The sequence below is a fragment of the Camelus ferus genome, chromosome 17 (assembly GCF_009834535.1).
Source record: "Camelus ferus isolate YT-003-E chromosome 17, BCGSAC_Cfer_1.0, whole genome shotgun sequence".
NCBI lineage: Eukaryota > Metazoa > Chordata > Mammalia > Artiodactyla > Camelidae > Camelus > Camelus ferus.
The window spans coordinates 22510895-22525974 of NC_045712.1; the positions used below are offsets into that span (position 1 = coordinate 22510895).

At 50.5% G+C, this 15080-nt stretch overlaps 1 protein-coding gene and 2 long non-coding RNA genes across 13 annotated transcripts in view; 1 reads left to right on the forward strand and 2 right to left on the reverse strand.

The window, feature by feature from the left end:
• The window catches only part of CHDH (choline dehydrogenase), a 31931-nt gene extending 17119 nt beyond the window's left edge, over positions 1-14812 (forward strand). For 8 of the 11 annotated variants that reach the window (XM_032458264.1, XM_032458265.1, XM_032458263.1 and 5 more), the window contains 7 exons: positions 4214-4972; positions 5623-5774; positions 6516-6645; positions 7620-7754; positions 8988-9130; positions 9592-9694; positions 10406-14812. In XM_032458264.1, the coding sequence (XP_032314155.1) occupies positions 4270-4972; positions 5623-5774; positions 6516-6645; positions 7620-7754; positions 8988-9130; positions 9592-9694; positions 10406-10824 (1785 nt within the window). In that variant the 5' untranslated portion in view covers positions 4214-4269 and the 3' untranslated portion in view covers positions 10825-14812. Of the gene's footprint in view, positions 1-3790; positions 3858-4213; positions 4973-5622; positions 5775-6515; positions 6646-7619; positions 7755-8987; positions 9131-9591; positions 9695-10405 lie in introns of those variants that run through there. The other 3 variants (XR_004312127.1, XR_004312128.1, XM_032458262.1) reach the window with 3 other exon arrangements.
• LOC116657126 lies at positions 7638-9076 on the reverse strand. Its single transcript, XR_004312131.1, has 3 exons — positions 8943-9076; positions 7875-8059; positions 7638-7775 (listed from the first exon to the last, which is right to left on the reverse strand). It is a non-coding gene; the product is annotated as an uncharacterized LOC116657126 (long non-coding RNA).
• LOC116657125 lies at positions 9097-13336 on the reverse strand. Its single transcript, XR_004312130.1, has 3 exons — positions 13217-13336; positions 11614-11765; positions 9097-9223 (listed from the first exon to the last, which is right to left on the reverse strand). It is a non-coding gene; the product is annotated as an uncharacterized LOC116657125 (long non-coding RNA).
• Positions 14813-15080: the final 268 nt, after the last annotated feature.

Here is a 15080-nt window from a genome sequence, read left to right on the forward strand (position 1 = left end):
TTCTTTTAAAATCTTTTTATTATTTTTAAAAATCCACCTGATTTCACTTTTATTTTTCTTGGTTTTGATGTCCTGTTATTGATTATACACAGGTTTCAAATACTGTTTTCTGATTTTTTTCTCTTTTTTTAAGGTTTTAAAGGTTTTAAAAAGACAACTCAATTGCTATTCTGTTTCAGCTTGCTCTTCTATTGATTATACACTGTTTTCAAACCCTTTTTTCTTCATTCTTTTAAAATTCTCTTTTTTAAAAGTATTATTCCTGCATAGACTGTAGATAGATAAATAAACTCCTTAAGGACCACAATAGATAACTGATACTCCTTAAGCCACAGTGTCAGAGAGAGATGAGCAAGATGAAGAAGCAGAGACACCACTCCCAATTAAAAGAACAAGAGAAATCCCCTGAAAGCACGATCAGTGAAATAGACATTGATAGCCTACTAGATCAAGGTTTCAAAAAAGGAGTGATCAAAGTACTGAAGGAACTAAAAGAGATAGTGTTTAGAGATACAAAATATGTCAAAAATGAAATTGAAGCTATAAAGAAGAGCCAAGTAGAACTGGTAAACTCATTTGCTGAGATGAGAGCTGATCTAAAGGCTGTACAAAGCAGGCTAGATAATGCAGAGGAACGAATTAGTGACCTACAAGATAGGACAACAGAAAGCACCCAATCAGAACAGCTGAGAGAAAAACAAATAAAAGACAAAACAATATAAGGGACCTATGGGATAATATAAAGCATGCCAATCTACACATAATAGGGGTCCCAGAGGGGAAGAAAGAACAAAGGGGATTGAAAAGGTTTTTGAAGAAATCATGACTGAAAACTTCCCAAACTTAAAGAAAGAACCAGAGATCCAAGTACAGGAGGCTCAGAGGGTCCCCAACAGGAAGAACCCAAGTAGACCCACACCAAGATATAGCATAATCAAGATGGCCAGAGTCAAGGATAAAGAAATGATTCTAAAGGCAGCAAGAGAAAAGCAAAGAGTAAGTTACAAGGGAACCCCCATAAGGCTCTCAGCTGATTTCTCTACACAAACACTACAGGCCAGAAGGGAGTGGCAAGATATATTCAAAGTCCTGAATGAAAAAACGATGCAGCCTAGGATACTCTATCCAGCAAGGCTATCCTTTAGAACAGGAGAGATAAAGAACTTCACAGACAAGCAAAAACTAAGAATTTAGCAACACTAAACCCATGCTAAAAGAAATATTGACAGGCCTACTCTAAATAGAAAAGAAGCAGGATGCTACAAAAATGAGAAACTCATAAGTGGAAAGGAGATAACTACCATGAATTACAAAAAGAGTAAACAAAATTGTAAAAGAAGACATTTAAATCATTAAGAGTGGGAGAGGGAAGCAAGAAAAGCCATTGTGGAAAACAGTATGGAGATTCCTCAAAAGACTAGGAATAGACTTACCATATGACCCAGGAATCCCGCTCCTGGGCATAAATCCAGAAGGAACCCTACTTCAAAATGACACCTGCACCCCAATGTTCATAGCAGTACTATTTACAATAGCCAAGACATGGAAACAGCTTAAGTGTCCATCAACAGATGACTGAGTAAAGAAGATGTTGTATATTTATGCAGTGGAATACTATTCAGCCATAAAAACTGACAACATAATGCCATTTGCAGCGACATGGATGTTCCTGGAGAATGTTATTCTAAGTGAAGTAAGCCAGAAAGAGAAAGAAAAATACCATGAGATCGCTCATATGTGGAATCTAAAAACAAAACAAAACAAAACAAAACATAAATATAAGACAGAAACAGACTCACAGATATAGAATACAAACTTGTGGTTGCCAAGGGGGCGGGGGGTGGAAAGGGACATACTGGGATTTTAAAATGTAGAATAGATAAACAAGATTGTACTGTGTAGCACAGGGAAATATATACAAGATCTTGTGGTAGCTCACAGCAAAAAAAAAAAAAATGTGACAATGAATATATATATGTTCATGTATAACAGAAAAATTGTGTTCTACACTGGATTTTGACACAACATTGTAAAATGACTATAACTCAATAAAAAAGTTTAAAAAAAGATACTTTGTATTATTTCAGTCTTTCAAAGTTTATTAAGATTTGTTTCATGGCCTAACATGGTCTGTCCTAGAGAACGTTTCATTTGCACTTGAGAAAAGTGTGTATCCTGCTTTGTTGGGTAGAATGTTTTATAAATTATCTGTTAGATCCAATTGGTTTGTAATGTTATTCAAGTTCTTTATTTCCTAACTGATCTTCTGTCTGGTTATTCTATCCAATATTGAAATCTGAGTATAGAAGTCTCTGCTTATTACTGTAGAACTATCTGTTTCTCCCTTCAGATCTGTCAGTATTTGCTCTATACATTTTGGGGTTCTGATGTTGGGTGCATATATCAATTTCAGGTTAAAACTTTATTTATCTAAACTTTGTCTCATGCAGGTCATACTTTTTATATTTTGAACATATTTTTATAGTGTACTTTTTATATTTTGAACGTATTTTTAGGATTCAGCCATATTTGATAGAGTTGCTGTGTGTGGTTCCTTCATTTTCCTTGCTGCATGGAGTTTCTTTGTATCTGACTGCAACTTTTTCTATGTCATTTCTATTCCCGTATACATTCTTAAGTCAGCCTGTTAATTTCCAAAAAAAAAATTCCTACTGAGGTTTGATTGGCATTGCATCCAAATCTATAAATCAGTTTATGGAGTACTGACATAAGATGTGAGATCTTCCTATTCATGTCATCTCTTTCTCTATATTTGGGTTGTCTTTAATTTCTATCAACAATGTTGTAGTCTTCAGTGTTGCCCATGTATTGCACATGTTTTGTTAAATCTAATCCTAATTATGTCAAATTTCCCGATGTTCTTGTAAGTGGTATTGTTTTGTCTTGTGGTTTCCCCCACAGAGGATGGGACCAACACTACAACCACCCATAATTTATAATGAGTCGTTTATTTTTCTTGATTTTTGTGCCTGTTAATTTTTTATTGACTGCATGACCTGGTAACAGGATAGTAGACTGAGGTAAACAGTGTTTATGCCTAGAAAAGGTCATGTCTTTTATTCTATCAGGTCGTTAGTGTGGAATATTGAGCCAACCCATTTGGGAGTTGAGCGGTGGGCTGGTGCTCCCTTGTGCAGGCATGAGGCCTGGAGTGCTGGAAGAGTCATCTCAGAATTCCTGCTTCAGATTTAGCTTTTAGGAGGCCCAGCTGCGTCTTTCTCCTGTGCCTGCAAGAATGAGGGGTGGGAAGAGGGGGGAATCTTTCTCTCCACTCTCAGCTCTTAGCCTGCCTCCAGTGATAGGCTGCAGCTCTTTCTTGGTGCAGGCTCATGGGGGGGGGGGTTATCAGGATTTTCTTGAGGTTTCTCGGTTCTCTTATGGCAGCCTGAGTCCTGGGCAGACCTTGTGTGCCTGAGTCTCATGGGTGGGGCTTTTCTAGAGGTTCCTGTGTCAGGAGAGGCCTTGATGGACTATCCTGGCTCTTTTCCACTTCTGTGCACTGCGCATGTTGGGCTTGATATGAACATTTTTGGGAAAGGACCATCCAGAAGCTACTGGCATTTGTTAAAACTCCAGCACTGATCTTTGAAGATTGTAGTTCTGACCCCATCCCTTCTGAGAAGCCCTCTTGTGCACTCGGTGGCTCTCAGGTCAAAGGCTTTGAGCTCTGTAGTCTCCAGCCTGTCAACCTGACCTTCAATTATATGTCTTGTCTGTCTCCCTGGCTGCAGACCATCAGTTCTGAGGGCAGATGTCTTGTTCTCTGAGTGTTGCTATAGATGAAATGGTGCCTGGCATGCTGCAGGTGCTCAGCAACTATCTCGAATGGATGAGGAGTGAGTGCAAACCTTGAAAGCCCTTATCACCCCTGCTTTCTAGCAGGTTGAGTCCTGCCCCACCTCCAGGTTCATGCACATGTGTCACAGAGATGCCTTTCTGGGGAACCCCCTCCCCCCCCGGTTTGGGGAGGGGCCTGTCTCCTGTGCAACCAGCCCTGTGCTTGTCAGTCCTGGCACAGATCTCACAAAACTGATATTCCTGCTTGTGCATCTGCTCCCTCCTCCCAGTTCCCCAGGGCACTGGGAGGGCCTGCAGTGGCCTTTTGCTGCACCAGTGTGGCTATCCCAGCTTTGGGCTGATTCTGCACGTGCATGCTGAGTTAAACTTTTCAAAGCCTCTTTTCCTCTTTCAGGAAAAGTAAATCATCACATTCCCCTCAGTGGATGTAAGAAGACTTGGGCTAGAAGCATGTGGCGCATCCTGCAAGGCTGGAGGCGAGGGCGCCTGTGTTCATGGGGAGCCCTGGGGCCACACTGGCCCCCGGGCATCCGTGCTCTGGCCGTTGCGGGCCCCCGGAATGCGGACGAGTACAGCCATGTGGTGGTGGGTGCGGGCTCCGCCGGCTGCGTGCTGGCCGGCCGGCTCACGGAGGACCCCGACAGGCGCGTGCTGCTGCTGGAGGCCGGGCCCAAGGACTTGTACGCAGGGAGCAAGCGGCTCCTGTGGAAGATCCACATGCCCGCGGCCCTCGTGGCCAACCTGTGCGACGACAGGTACAACTGGTGCTACCACACGGAGCCGCAGCCGGGCCTGGACGGCCGGGTGCTGTACTGGCCGCGCGGCCGGGTCTGGGGCGGCTCGTCGTCCCTGAACGCCATGGTGTATGTGCGCGGGCACGCCGAGGACTACGAGCGCTGGCAGCGCCAGGGCGCGGCGGGCTGGGACTACGCGCACTGCCTGCCCTACTTCCGCAAGGCGCAGGCGCACGAGCTGGGCGCCGGCAGGTACCGCGGCGGCGACGGGCCCCTGCGCGTGTCCCGGGCCAAGAGCGGCCACCCGCTGCACCGCGCGTTCCTGGAGGCGGCGCAGCAGGCCGGCTACCCCCTCACCGAGGACATGAATGGCTTCCAGCAAGAGGGCTTCGGCTGGATGGACATGACCATCTACGAAGGTAGCGCGGGGCCCTCGATTCCACATCTCCTGGGTTCCTCCTCTAAAAACAAGAAGCTGCTCTGTCACAGCCCCGTACCTTCTGCCCCCACCCGTCGTGGTCAGTAAGTGTGGACAGACTGGGGTGGTATGAGGTAAAGGGGGGTGTGACAGAATACCACCCACAGCCAATGTGAAGTGATTCAAAGAGGGTGACTCCTTGAGTATCCTCTGTGCCTCTGGTCCCTGTTGGTGTGGACAATAGAGAGTCAGCTCTCAGGCTACATAGCCCGTTTTAGAGACTTAAGATGGGGGGAAACGGAGGCACAAAGCAGTGATGGGCCTTGCTTGCAGCAGGGCAGATGCAAGGTAGGGGTGGACCCAGGGCTCCTGCTGCCTCTACAGGGTTCTCACCCCGTTATGAGCCACTCCTGGTCTCTGTCATCTTGTAGAGGGTGAAGGATGTTTTTCCACCTGCATCCAGGGGCCCCGGATAGATGTGGATTCTGGCTGGAAAGGGTGTTTTGGTCTCAGCCTTACTTTGAAGGCAAAGCTTGCACGGTCAGGGGAAGGGCAGATTCCCTCTTTCTCTAGTCCTTACTCAATTCCTCCTGTAGGATAGGTGCCCAGGAACAAACAGGGCTGTGCCTCACCTCCTTGCTCTTTGTGCAGGCAAGCGCTGGAGCACGGCCTGTGCGTACCTGCACCCGGCGCTGAGCCGCCCCAACCTCACGGCCGAGGCCCAGACATTTGTGAGGAGGGTGCTGTTTGAAGGTACCCGTGCAGTGGGCGTGGAGTATGTCAAGAACGGCCAGAGCCAGCGGGTGAGTGAACTACTGCCAGGCCTGGACAGCTCACGCGGCAGGGAGAGTGGGCAGTGACCTCGTGGTCGTGCTTAGTGTGGGTGGAGCCATGCTCCAGTCCCCATCTTCGTGGTGATTAGGAGTGAGCAGCTGGTGGCAGTGGCCTGAAAGACTGCCCCCCAGTGCCTTGCAGGAGGTGGTGACCTGGCAGAGGTGAAGAAGCTGCAGTCCAGCCACCTGCAAAGGGCCTGTGGTGCCCTGGTGTGAGTGCCCCCATGAGCCTCTGGCTGCTTCTGCCTTCTACACTTGTCCAAAAATTGGCAGGTTTCTGTTAGAGACTAAAAACCGTCCATGGGCTCACACTCCTTATTTCTGCACTGTGCTGTTTTCCACTAGCATGTGGGGACTGTTCTGCATCCCACGTGAAGACCTGGGTCATCACGTGCTTTATTTCAACTGCTCACTTGAGTGCCTGCTTTCATTTATCTAATTTAAGCTCTGCAGCCCTGTTTTTAAGACCATCCTTACTGCCTGGCTGTTGCAGAATGTATGAGTATGAACCACTGTTTATGACCACACATACCCCACAGCTGCACGTGCAGGCTGCTTTCACTTAGTGGCGCCCTGAGCATCTTCTTCCTCGCTCTTGGGCCTGTGAGCAGGACCCCCGGCCACCACTGGGGTATGTCATGGCTGCATTCTTGGGGTTCTGACTGGCTTTTTGGGAACTGTGTGACCTGCATGCCCCTGTGCCTCTTCTAGGCTTATGCCAGCAAGGAGGTGATTCTGAGCGGAGGTGCCATCAACTCTCCGCAGCTGCTCATGCTCTCCGGCGTGGGCAACGCAGACGACCTCAAGAAACTGGGCATCTCGGTGGTGTGCCACCTTCCTGGTGAGCTCCCTTCCGCACTGCACCCCAGAGCAGTCTCTGCTACATAAAATGGTTTATTGTATTTTATTAGCATGGGGTGGGGAGGGAACAAGAGTCAGGGCTTCACAGAACTGTCACATTCTTCTCATGAGCCTGAAGGTCCCCATGCCTCCCTGGACTCCTACTCCCAGGGGGACCCCAAGCCCTCGCGTGGTTTTCCTCCCTTCTCTGGCCAGCCCATCCATCCCAGCAGCATGTCCCACTGGCAGGGAGCCTCATCCTGAAAAGCCGACTGGGCCAGGTTTAGGCAGGTCACCAGGGCAGCCCTGTGGTGAGAGGGGTCCAGGCCTTGGTGTTTTCCATCCTCAGGACTCACCAGTTACCCTGGCATGCTCTTCATGCTACGACAGTTCTCCCAGGCCTAATGTTTATTTTATAGGCTGTTCCTGATGTCCTGCGGGGCTGGGTCCTGTCCCTCTTGCCCTCTCTCATAATCCAGTCAGAGGCCTGGGCCTTTTTGCATCGAGGCTTCATTGTAAGAGGCCTGTGGAAGTGCTGGTCTGTGACTGCCCTGCCCAGCACCCCCCGGGCTTGGATGAGTTCACGTGGGGTCGGCACAGGTCGCCTTCCCTCCTCCCCAGGCCAGGGGTGAGGGTGGGCTGTCAGGCCATCTGGCCATCAGCCGTGCTGGGACAGCTCGCTGCATGGAGCCAGCTGTAGGCATGGGCCCTGCCCTTGTGGAGGGTGCTGCTGGGCAGGAAGGACCTGGAGGGTGACAGGTGCTGCCCTGGGGGCAAGTGTCAGGACAGGCAGCTTTGGCAGAATCTGAGAGGGCCAGAGGTGGCCAGGAGTGTGGGAATGGTGTCCCTGGGAATGAGCAGGAGCGAGACTGGCAGGTAGGTGGATGGGGGAGAAGTTCTCAAGACCAGGGGACGCTGAGAGCTCAGCTAAGCTGCCTTAGGAGCCATTTTCCTAACCACTCCCTCCCGTTTCAGGGGTTGGCCAGAACCTGCAAGATCACCTGGAGGTGTACATCCAGCAGGCGTGCACCCGCCCCATCACCCTCCACTCTGCGCAGAAGCCCTTGAGGAAGGTCCGGATTGGCCTGGAGTGGCTCTGGAAGTTCACAGGTGGGTGTGCGCGTCCACGACCTGGGGAGAGAGGGTCTGTGCCAGCACGGCCTCCTTCCTGAAGTGCCTAGCAAGGGCTGTGGCCCCAGGTTCCTGGTTTAAAGCTGGGCTGTGAATTACCTTAGCTCTTTGAGCCTCAGTCTTCCCATCTGCGGAAGCGAGATACACAGTTCCTGCCTGGCGGCTGGTGTGAGGCCCAGCCACGGTAGCACAGGGCCTGCCCAGGGAGTGAGTCCGCAGGGGTAAGGTGCTGCTCTCCCTGACAGATGGATGGGGATGGCCTCATGCTGGACACAGTCTGGGGTCTAAGGGGCCAGGACAAAAGGTATGGAAAAAGCACTTGGTGGCAGACTACAGAATCAGCCTCCATTTCTCATCATTTGTCTCAGAGAACTGTTTTGCCAGGAAATGGTGCTTTGCGTGCTCAGCATGCATTCCTTGCTTACCTACTGTGTGCTGGGCTACATGGTGAGAAGTGCTAATGATGCAAGCAACATGCTAAGTTTTAAGTACAGTGAAGGAACAATCAGGATGTTAATTAAGCTGGAGAATGGTGGCAGGGGGTCTGAGAGGCAGGAATAATACGTGCAAAGGCCCTGCGGCTACGCATTTAGTGTGTGTGAGTGAATAATGAATTTGTTGGGTCAGGGAGACTGCAGCACCTGGAGGAGGCAGCAGTGATGGGAGGTTGGATGGAAGAGGAGGGCCTTGAGCTTGATCAGGGCTGTGTGTGAAGGGTGGGCTGCAGGAAGCACAGAGGTAGGTCAGATCCCATCAAGGATGCCATTGGAGCCACCACTTAAGAGGCGATCTGGACTTGGCTGGAGGTTGGGGTGTGAGTGAAGTCGATTTTGGAGCTGAAGTTAATGAGACTTCCTGATGGGCTTGATCATGAGCAATGGAGTAGAGGGAGGAGTTTCTGATTTTAGCCTTGACTGAGAGGAGCAGTCTGGCGTGGACGCGGGGCTGAGCTGGGCTTGAGATGCCCATGGGACCTCAGGTCCCACAGTCAAGGTGGCAGCGGTGAAGTTAGGGGAGGAGGCAACACTGAAGCCCCTTGGCCCGGAGCTGATATTGAAAGCCCTGGTGCTGGGTAAGCCCACCTGGAGGAAAGAGGACAGAGCTGAGGACTTGGGTCCAGGCACTGGAATATAGGACAGGAAGAGGAGGAGGAGGCTGGCCACTTACCAGACCCGGACTTGCTTTTCTGCCTCATCATCTTCTGGTTCTCAGGGGATGGAGCCACAGCCCATTTGGAGACAGGTGGGTTCATCCGGAGCCAGGCAGGCGTCCCCCATCCGGACATCCAGTTCCACTTCCTGCCGTCCCAGGTGATCGACCACGGGCGGGTTCCCGCGCAGCAGGAGGCTTACCAGGTGGGCAGGTGGTCTCTCTGCTGCAGCAGGGCCTTCGGCTGGGGGAGGGGTGGCCCGGAAGCCTGCACCCTGCCCTCCAGCTGCTCAGAGTATCTGAGGGGAAGGAACAGGGGAGCGAGAGGTGAAGTGAGACAGACTGCGTGGTGCATGGGAAGGTGAGAACTGCACCCAGCTCAGCGGCCTGAGTACTAGAAGTGGACAAAGAGGTCAGCTCTGCCCAGGGACGGCCAGCCCCTGAACATTTTGGACAATTAGGTATAGAGCCAGGAGGCAGGAGTGATTAATGGAGGTGGCTTGATCCCTTGTGGGGGTGGGGGAGGTAAGATGCAGGCAGATGCTCAAATGTATCCGCTCTTAATTGTCTTGGTGCTGAGCCCCACCTCACAGGAGACCTGGGGCCTCTCTAAATGACCAAGTTGGGGGGGTTGATGGAGGTCACCGCTTCCTCTGGGCTCTTCTAGGTGCACGTGGGGACCATGCGGGGCACAAGTGTGGGCTGGCTCAAACTGAGAAGTGCCAACCCCCACGACCACCCTGTGATCCAACCCAACTACTTGTCAACAGGTAATCCACCAGCCACCTTTGTCTCTCTTGGGTCTGGGCTTGCTGGGTCACTGAATGAATGAATGCCTTTATGAGGTTCATACTGGACCCTGAAATCTTACTCTTGGCCCCCACTTTTTGAGACACAAGTCATGCTCTGCCTGCCCTCTCTCCACCCCATAGTTCTGGGCTGTAAACTTGCCCATGCCGCTATGTAGTGTGTGGGTCACTTATAGTAACTCTGGGACATCACTTTACACATTACAAGGAATGTGTAGCTTTCAGAACAATCTCCCAAGAGATACAAAGGGATCTGGCTGTGTATAGGTGGCTCGTAGAGCATTTTTTGTACTGTTCCTGTGCACATCCTCTAAAAGCCAGTTACATTCCTGGGTCTGCCCCTTTACGGCCAGCAAAAATGCACGGTCCCCACAGGGCAGGGCATGTATTCCTACCTCCATTTTATGGATAAAATGTAGATCCCTGATTTAAACCTGGGGCCTCTGGGGCGAGCTGTGTTGGTCAAGGATGCTGCCTGTTTGGGCTTCATGGGACTGTGCTTGGTTGACCTGTAGCCACCAATAGGTAGGTGACAGGCAACCTGGTGGCTCGGACCTCTGTGCCCATGAAGTGTCGTCTCAGGCAGCTTACTGAGCCTCTTCACTTAGAGAACCTTCCTACAAAGCCAGCATGGTAAGAGGAGGCATCTCACCTCTTTCTTCTCCTTGACAGAAGCTGACATTGATGACTTCCGGCGGTGTGTGAGGCTAACTAGGGAAATTTTTGCACAGAAAGCCCTGGCACCATTCCGGGGGCAGGAACTCCAGCCAGGAAGCCATATCCAGTCAGATAAGGAGATAGACGCTTTCGTGCGAGCAAAAGCAGACAGCGCCTACCACCCGGCATGCACCTGCAAGATGGGCCAGCCCTCTGACCCCACTGCAGTGGTGGACCCGCAGACCAGGGTGCTCGGGGTGGAAAACCTCCGGGTGGTCGATGCCTCCATCATGCCCAGTGTGGTCAGTGGCAACCTGAACGCCCCCACCATCATGATCGCAGAGAAGGCAGCTGACATCATTAGGGGGCGGCCGGCACTCTGGGACGAGAATGTCCCCGTCTACAAGCCCAGGACCCTGGCCACCCAGCGTTGAGGCTGTCTCTGCCTGAGAAGGCCCAGCACAGCCCTTGCTTTAAATACTCTTCCCTGAACTTCTCTAGCATGTCATGATTCAGTGGCTGAGAACTGGGTAATTTCTTAAGAAATGAGACCAGTACTGGTCAGTGAATCAGGTTCCTTCTTCCCAGCATGTCCCTGTGGGCCTTCTGGGGAAGGCCAGCGTTCTCTGGGGCCCCTCTTCCCTGCCTCCTGGTGGGACAGCAGAGGGGAGGGGAGTCTGGTGGAGAAGGGTTAACTCCTACCAGGTCCTTGTCTTCTATTCTGTGGTGCTCTCCAACCCAGTGTCCTCCTGCCTGCTGCCTCCCTTGGCCCGGGAGGACTTGAAGACGGTGGTTCTCGCTGGAGGCAAGCTCCTTAAAGAGCAGGGTGCTGGCACGGAGGCTGGGGCGTCCTCCTCCTCCGGCTGAAAACTGGAAGTGCAGCTGCAATGGGCACAGCCGCCAGCATCCCCGTCCAGAAGGAAAGCTGCCTCCTGGGAGACACAGGCTTCTCCTTCCTCTGCCACTTCAGTCCCACAGCGAGGCAGGAACCTGTGCTCAGGTAGGTCCTGCTGAGGGGCTTGCCACCCACGTCTCGATGCTCAGTTCTTACTAACATCATCAGCCCAATGAGAGGAGTTCCGGATCTTGTCCCAGGAAACGAGTCTGGAAGGCTTCTTCACTACCATAGGTTTCATGATTTAGCATTTTTAAAGATTCTCCTGTTGCCAGGAAACCTAGAAACCCAGAGCAAACCGGCATCCCTGGCCCCGGTCCATGCAGACCTGCTAGGCTGCGAGGAGGCCTCCCTCAGCCTGGGGAACGGAGCGGCTCCGCAGCGGCCATGGCTGGCTAGTTCTCATCCTCCCCACGTCCACGGGCCAGGCGGGAGCCAGACTGATGGAAGAAGCAGTCAAGTGAAACTATGATCCTGATCCTGTAAAAAACACAACTGAGTGAAAGAAAAATAAATTGGTGAAGATTTGAGGTTAGGGGGAAAACAGATACAAAGTAGCATTTAAAATAGCTCTCTGATCTTTAAATTTATAATTCAGCAATGCAATTCTGTAACTTATTTTTGAACTGAGATGCCTTATCCGGACTGTTGTTACAAGGTAATGAAAACTTGAAAACACTTTGGATTGATTTTTCTGGCGATACCCAGTCTGTGGCAGGAAAGATAATTGCAGTTTTAGTCCAACCTGTCGTGCTGGGCCCAGAATCAAGAAGGGAGGAACGTGGAACATTCCAGGCTTCACCCAGATCACAGTGGACTGAGGTGGCTTGGAGGCCTGACAGCTGCAATTTATGTTTCTGAGAAAGATTCCAGAAAAGTGGAAAGAAGAAAACTGTCACACCTTGCTTCCTTTAAAAATGTGTAAGGAATTCTTGTTTAATCTGAACTGTATCTTTGTTTTCTGTTCCAAGGGAGGGTCAAGAAAGAAAATTTTAAATCTGCCAAGAGCCTTCTTTCTCCTAGAGACGTCTCCACCTTCCCCACAGGCATCTGTTGGGTCTTGGAGCCTCCTGCAGGGATTAAGGAGCAGCAGGAGTGCAGGTGCCAGCCCACCACTCTGAGGGCCACGAAGTGACACCTTAGCGGTATGTGTGTGGGGAGAGGGGTCCCAGGCCTGACCGTGACTGCTGATCTCTGGTGCTGGTCATTCATTCTGCCACCTTTGCGTGCCGGGCCGGGCCCAGCCTCTGACACAGTGGCTGACTTGGTAGATAGTGACGTGCCCCAAGGAGCCTGTACAGTCGGAGGGACATGCAGGCCCCGCTCCCCCGCCTGCTTCCCAGGCCTTGTTCCGCACAAGCCCACGGCACCGCCACACACAGAAATACCTTTCACAGGAGACCATGAGTGTCAGAGACCCAGCACCCCACAGGAAAACTGCTGTTGGGGTTCAGACCGCGGACAGACAGAATATTGTGACCGCAAGTGGTTCCTCACTCGAGCCCTGACAGGTGAGTGCTGTGGCCACCTGGGCAGAGAGGAGCAGTGTCCCAGCAACGGGCTGTCTGAAAGTCCCACCGCCACGAGGGAACCTTCCACCTCAGAAGGGAGGGTCGTTGGCTGAGGAAGCCAGAGACGGAGGACGACCACAGTCAAGAGGCCCAAGGGCACAGAGGCCAGCCGGCACTCAGCCTCTCGAGGAACCATGGAGACTGTCAGGTAAGCCCCTTAGCTGCAAGCTTGCAAGACCCCCAACATGGAAAAATGTACATTTAAGGAAAAATGTACATTAAAAAAAATGGTTGAAAAAGCCTAACAGAAAGCTGTGCCCACGCTTTGAGGAACACGGACCCATGTGAAGAAGCCAGTGTTTAAGCTGCAGCCTCAACAGGTCATTCGTGGTTGGAAAAAGGGGCAAAGGAGCAGCCTACCTGCAGATGACCAGGAAATGGCAGGTCCCGAAGCGGGGCTCTGGTGCCTTCATGTGCGGCCCTCCTGTTTCCAGTGCAGGCTCAGGAATTGTCCATAAATATAGTCTTCTCTCCATCCAAACCATGGTCTTCTGCCCAAAGGTTGTTTCTTATTTCCACTGAACAGCTGAACATCAGATCTCATAGTAGGAGCTTTTCTCTTAAAAGCCAGAGAAAAGCACACAGCCTTCCCCACTGGCCCTGAACTGAGACCCAGGCAGTCTCCCAGGGGAGCTCCTGCCCCCGGCCCCGCGGGGCGCCCTCAAGGCCACTTAACACTGTTGTTTCCCTGCTGGAAGCAAAGGCCCCAGGTCTGCTCCTCTTTCTCACCTGCCTCCTAGTCCCGGTAGGAAAGGAGTATCATTTTAGAGAAATTAAAACTTTTTCAACAGGTGAAGGCACAGCAGGAGTCTGCATCTAGGGAGGCTAATAAAGGAGCTGGAACTGTGACACTAACCAGTTTTCAGAACAAACTGACCACACATCCTAACAATGAAAACCTTTGAGGAAGACAGGCAAAGACACTTACTTAGGACTGTAAAACAAACAGTATGACATTAACTGCTCTGGTTTCTCTCCTAAGTGCAGGATCAGCCATAAAGTAGGTTCGCTGGGCAGCTGAAGCCCACTCTGTACACCGAGAAGCTTCTGGGGCCTTCGCAATGCACCCCTCCCAGCCTTGGCCCGATTCTGAAACATTTCAGGGTGGAGCTGGGAGGTGCCTTCTGGCTCGGCTGTCTGATGGAAATCACGGAGACGGCTGTTAATGAAGTTCTTGCGTGTCAGTAGTTAGAGCTGCCATTTCTATCTTATGATATCACAGAAAACACAGATGAAAAAAAACAATGTACTATTCCTGGGGACACAACAAAATGACTTTTTAGGGGTGGGGAGAGGAACCAAAGAGGAGAGACATTTAATCTTAAAACTCCTAAAAGGTAAAAACCATGCTCTGCAACTTCAAGTTTTTCTCACAAAAGAAAATTTAATGTTAGCTGACAGACATGAGGAGTGGTGCAGCCTTTGAAAATGCCAGGTTTTAAGTGCTGACTAGAAAAGGTCGTCACCTGTGCCAAGAAGTGCCGTCCGGGCAGGGCAGTCGTGGACGGATGACAGTAAGCCATGCAGTCAACCAGTACCCGGTGAAGAGACAGAGTCCGAGATGACGGTGTCAGTGAGTTAGCCCTTTAGGAGAAACAGTGCTACCGGCAGCTGGTGTTAAGTTAACGTTGGCATCCAAGGAGCTGTGAGGATAAGAAAAAATCTACATAATTACAGACATGTCCTCAGAGTACCTGCCCCTTTTGAAGCTTTCACTGACGAACACCAGCTCTTTGCAAGGAGAGCTCCCAAATACAATAAAATTATTACACAGTTTGATTTTACATTTTAATAAAAAAGAAGTTACGTCAGGAAATAGTCATTTACAAACCTTGAAGTGTTTTTGCCTGGATCTGGAGTAAGAATGTCTTAAGAAGAGGTTTGTAAGGTCTTCATAACAAAGTGTTATTTACAAAACCAAACCCCCCCCCCAAAAAAATTAATAGATGATATAATTAAAAATTTCAAACCAAAAATTGCTACCAGTCTTTTTGACTGCAGGGAATCCCTGCCAAGGTCGCTAACTTGACAAAGTTGGCATAATTCTGTGAACAGAAAAGGAATCCTTGATGGGTCTCATGATCCAAAAGTGGGTTTTCATCAGGAAGTCCAGCTGGAGAGTGAGTGCATTCTAATGAAAACGTCAGCCCTCGTTCAGTTGCATATAAAAGCCCTCAAAGAGAACACACAGTACAGCAGTGTTTCGTAAAAAAGGCAACAATAT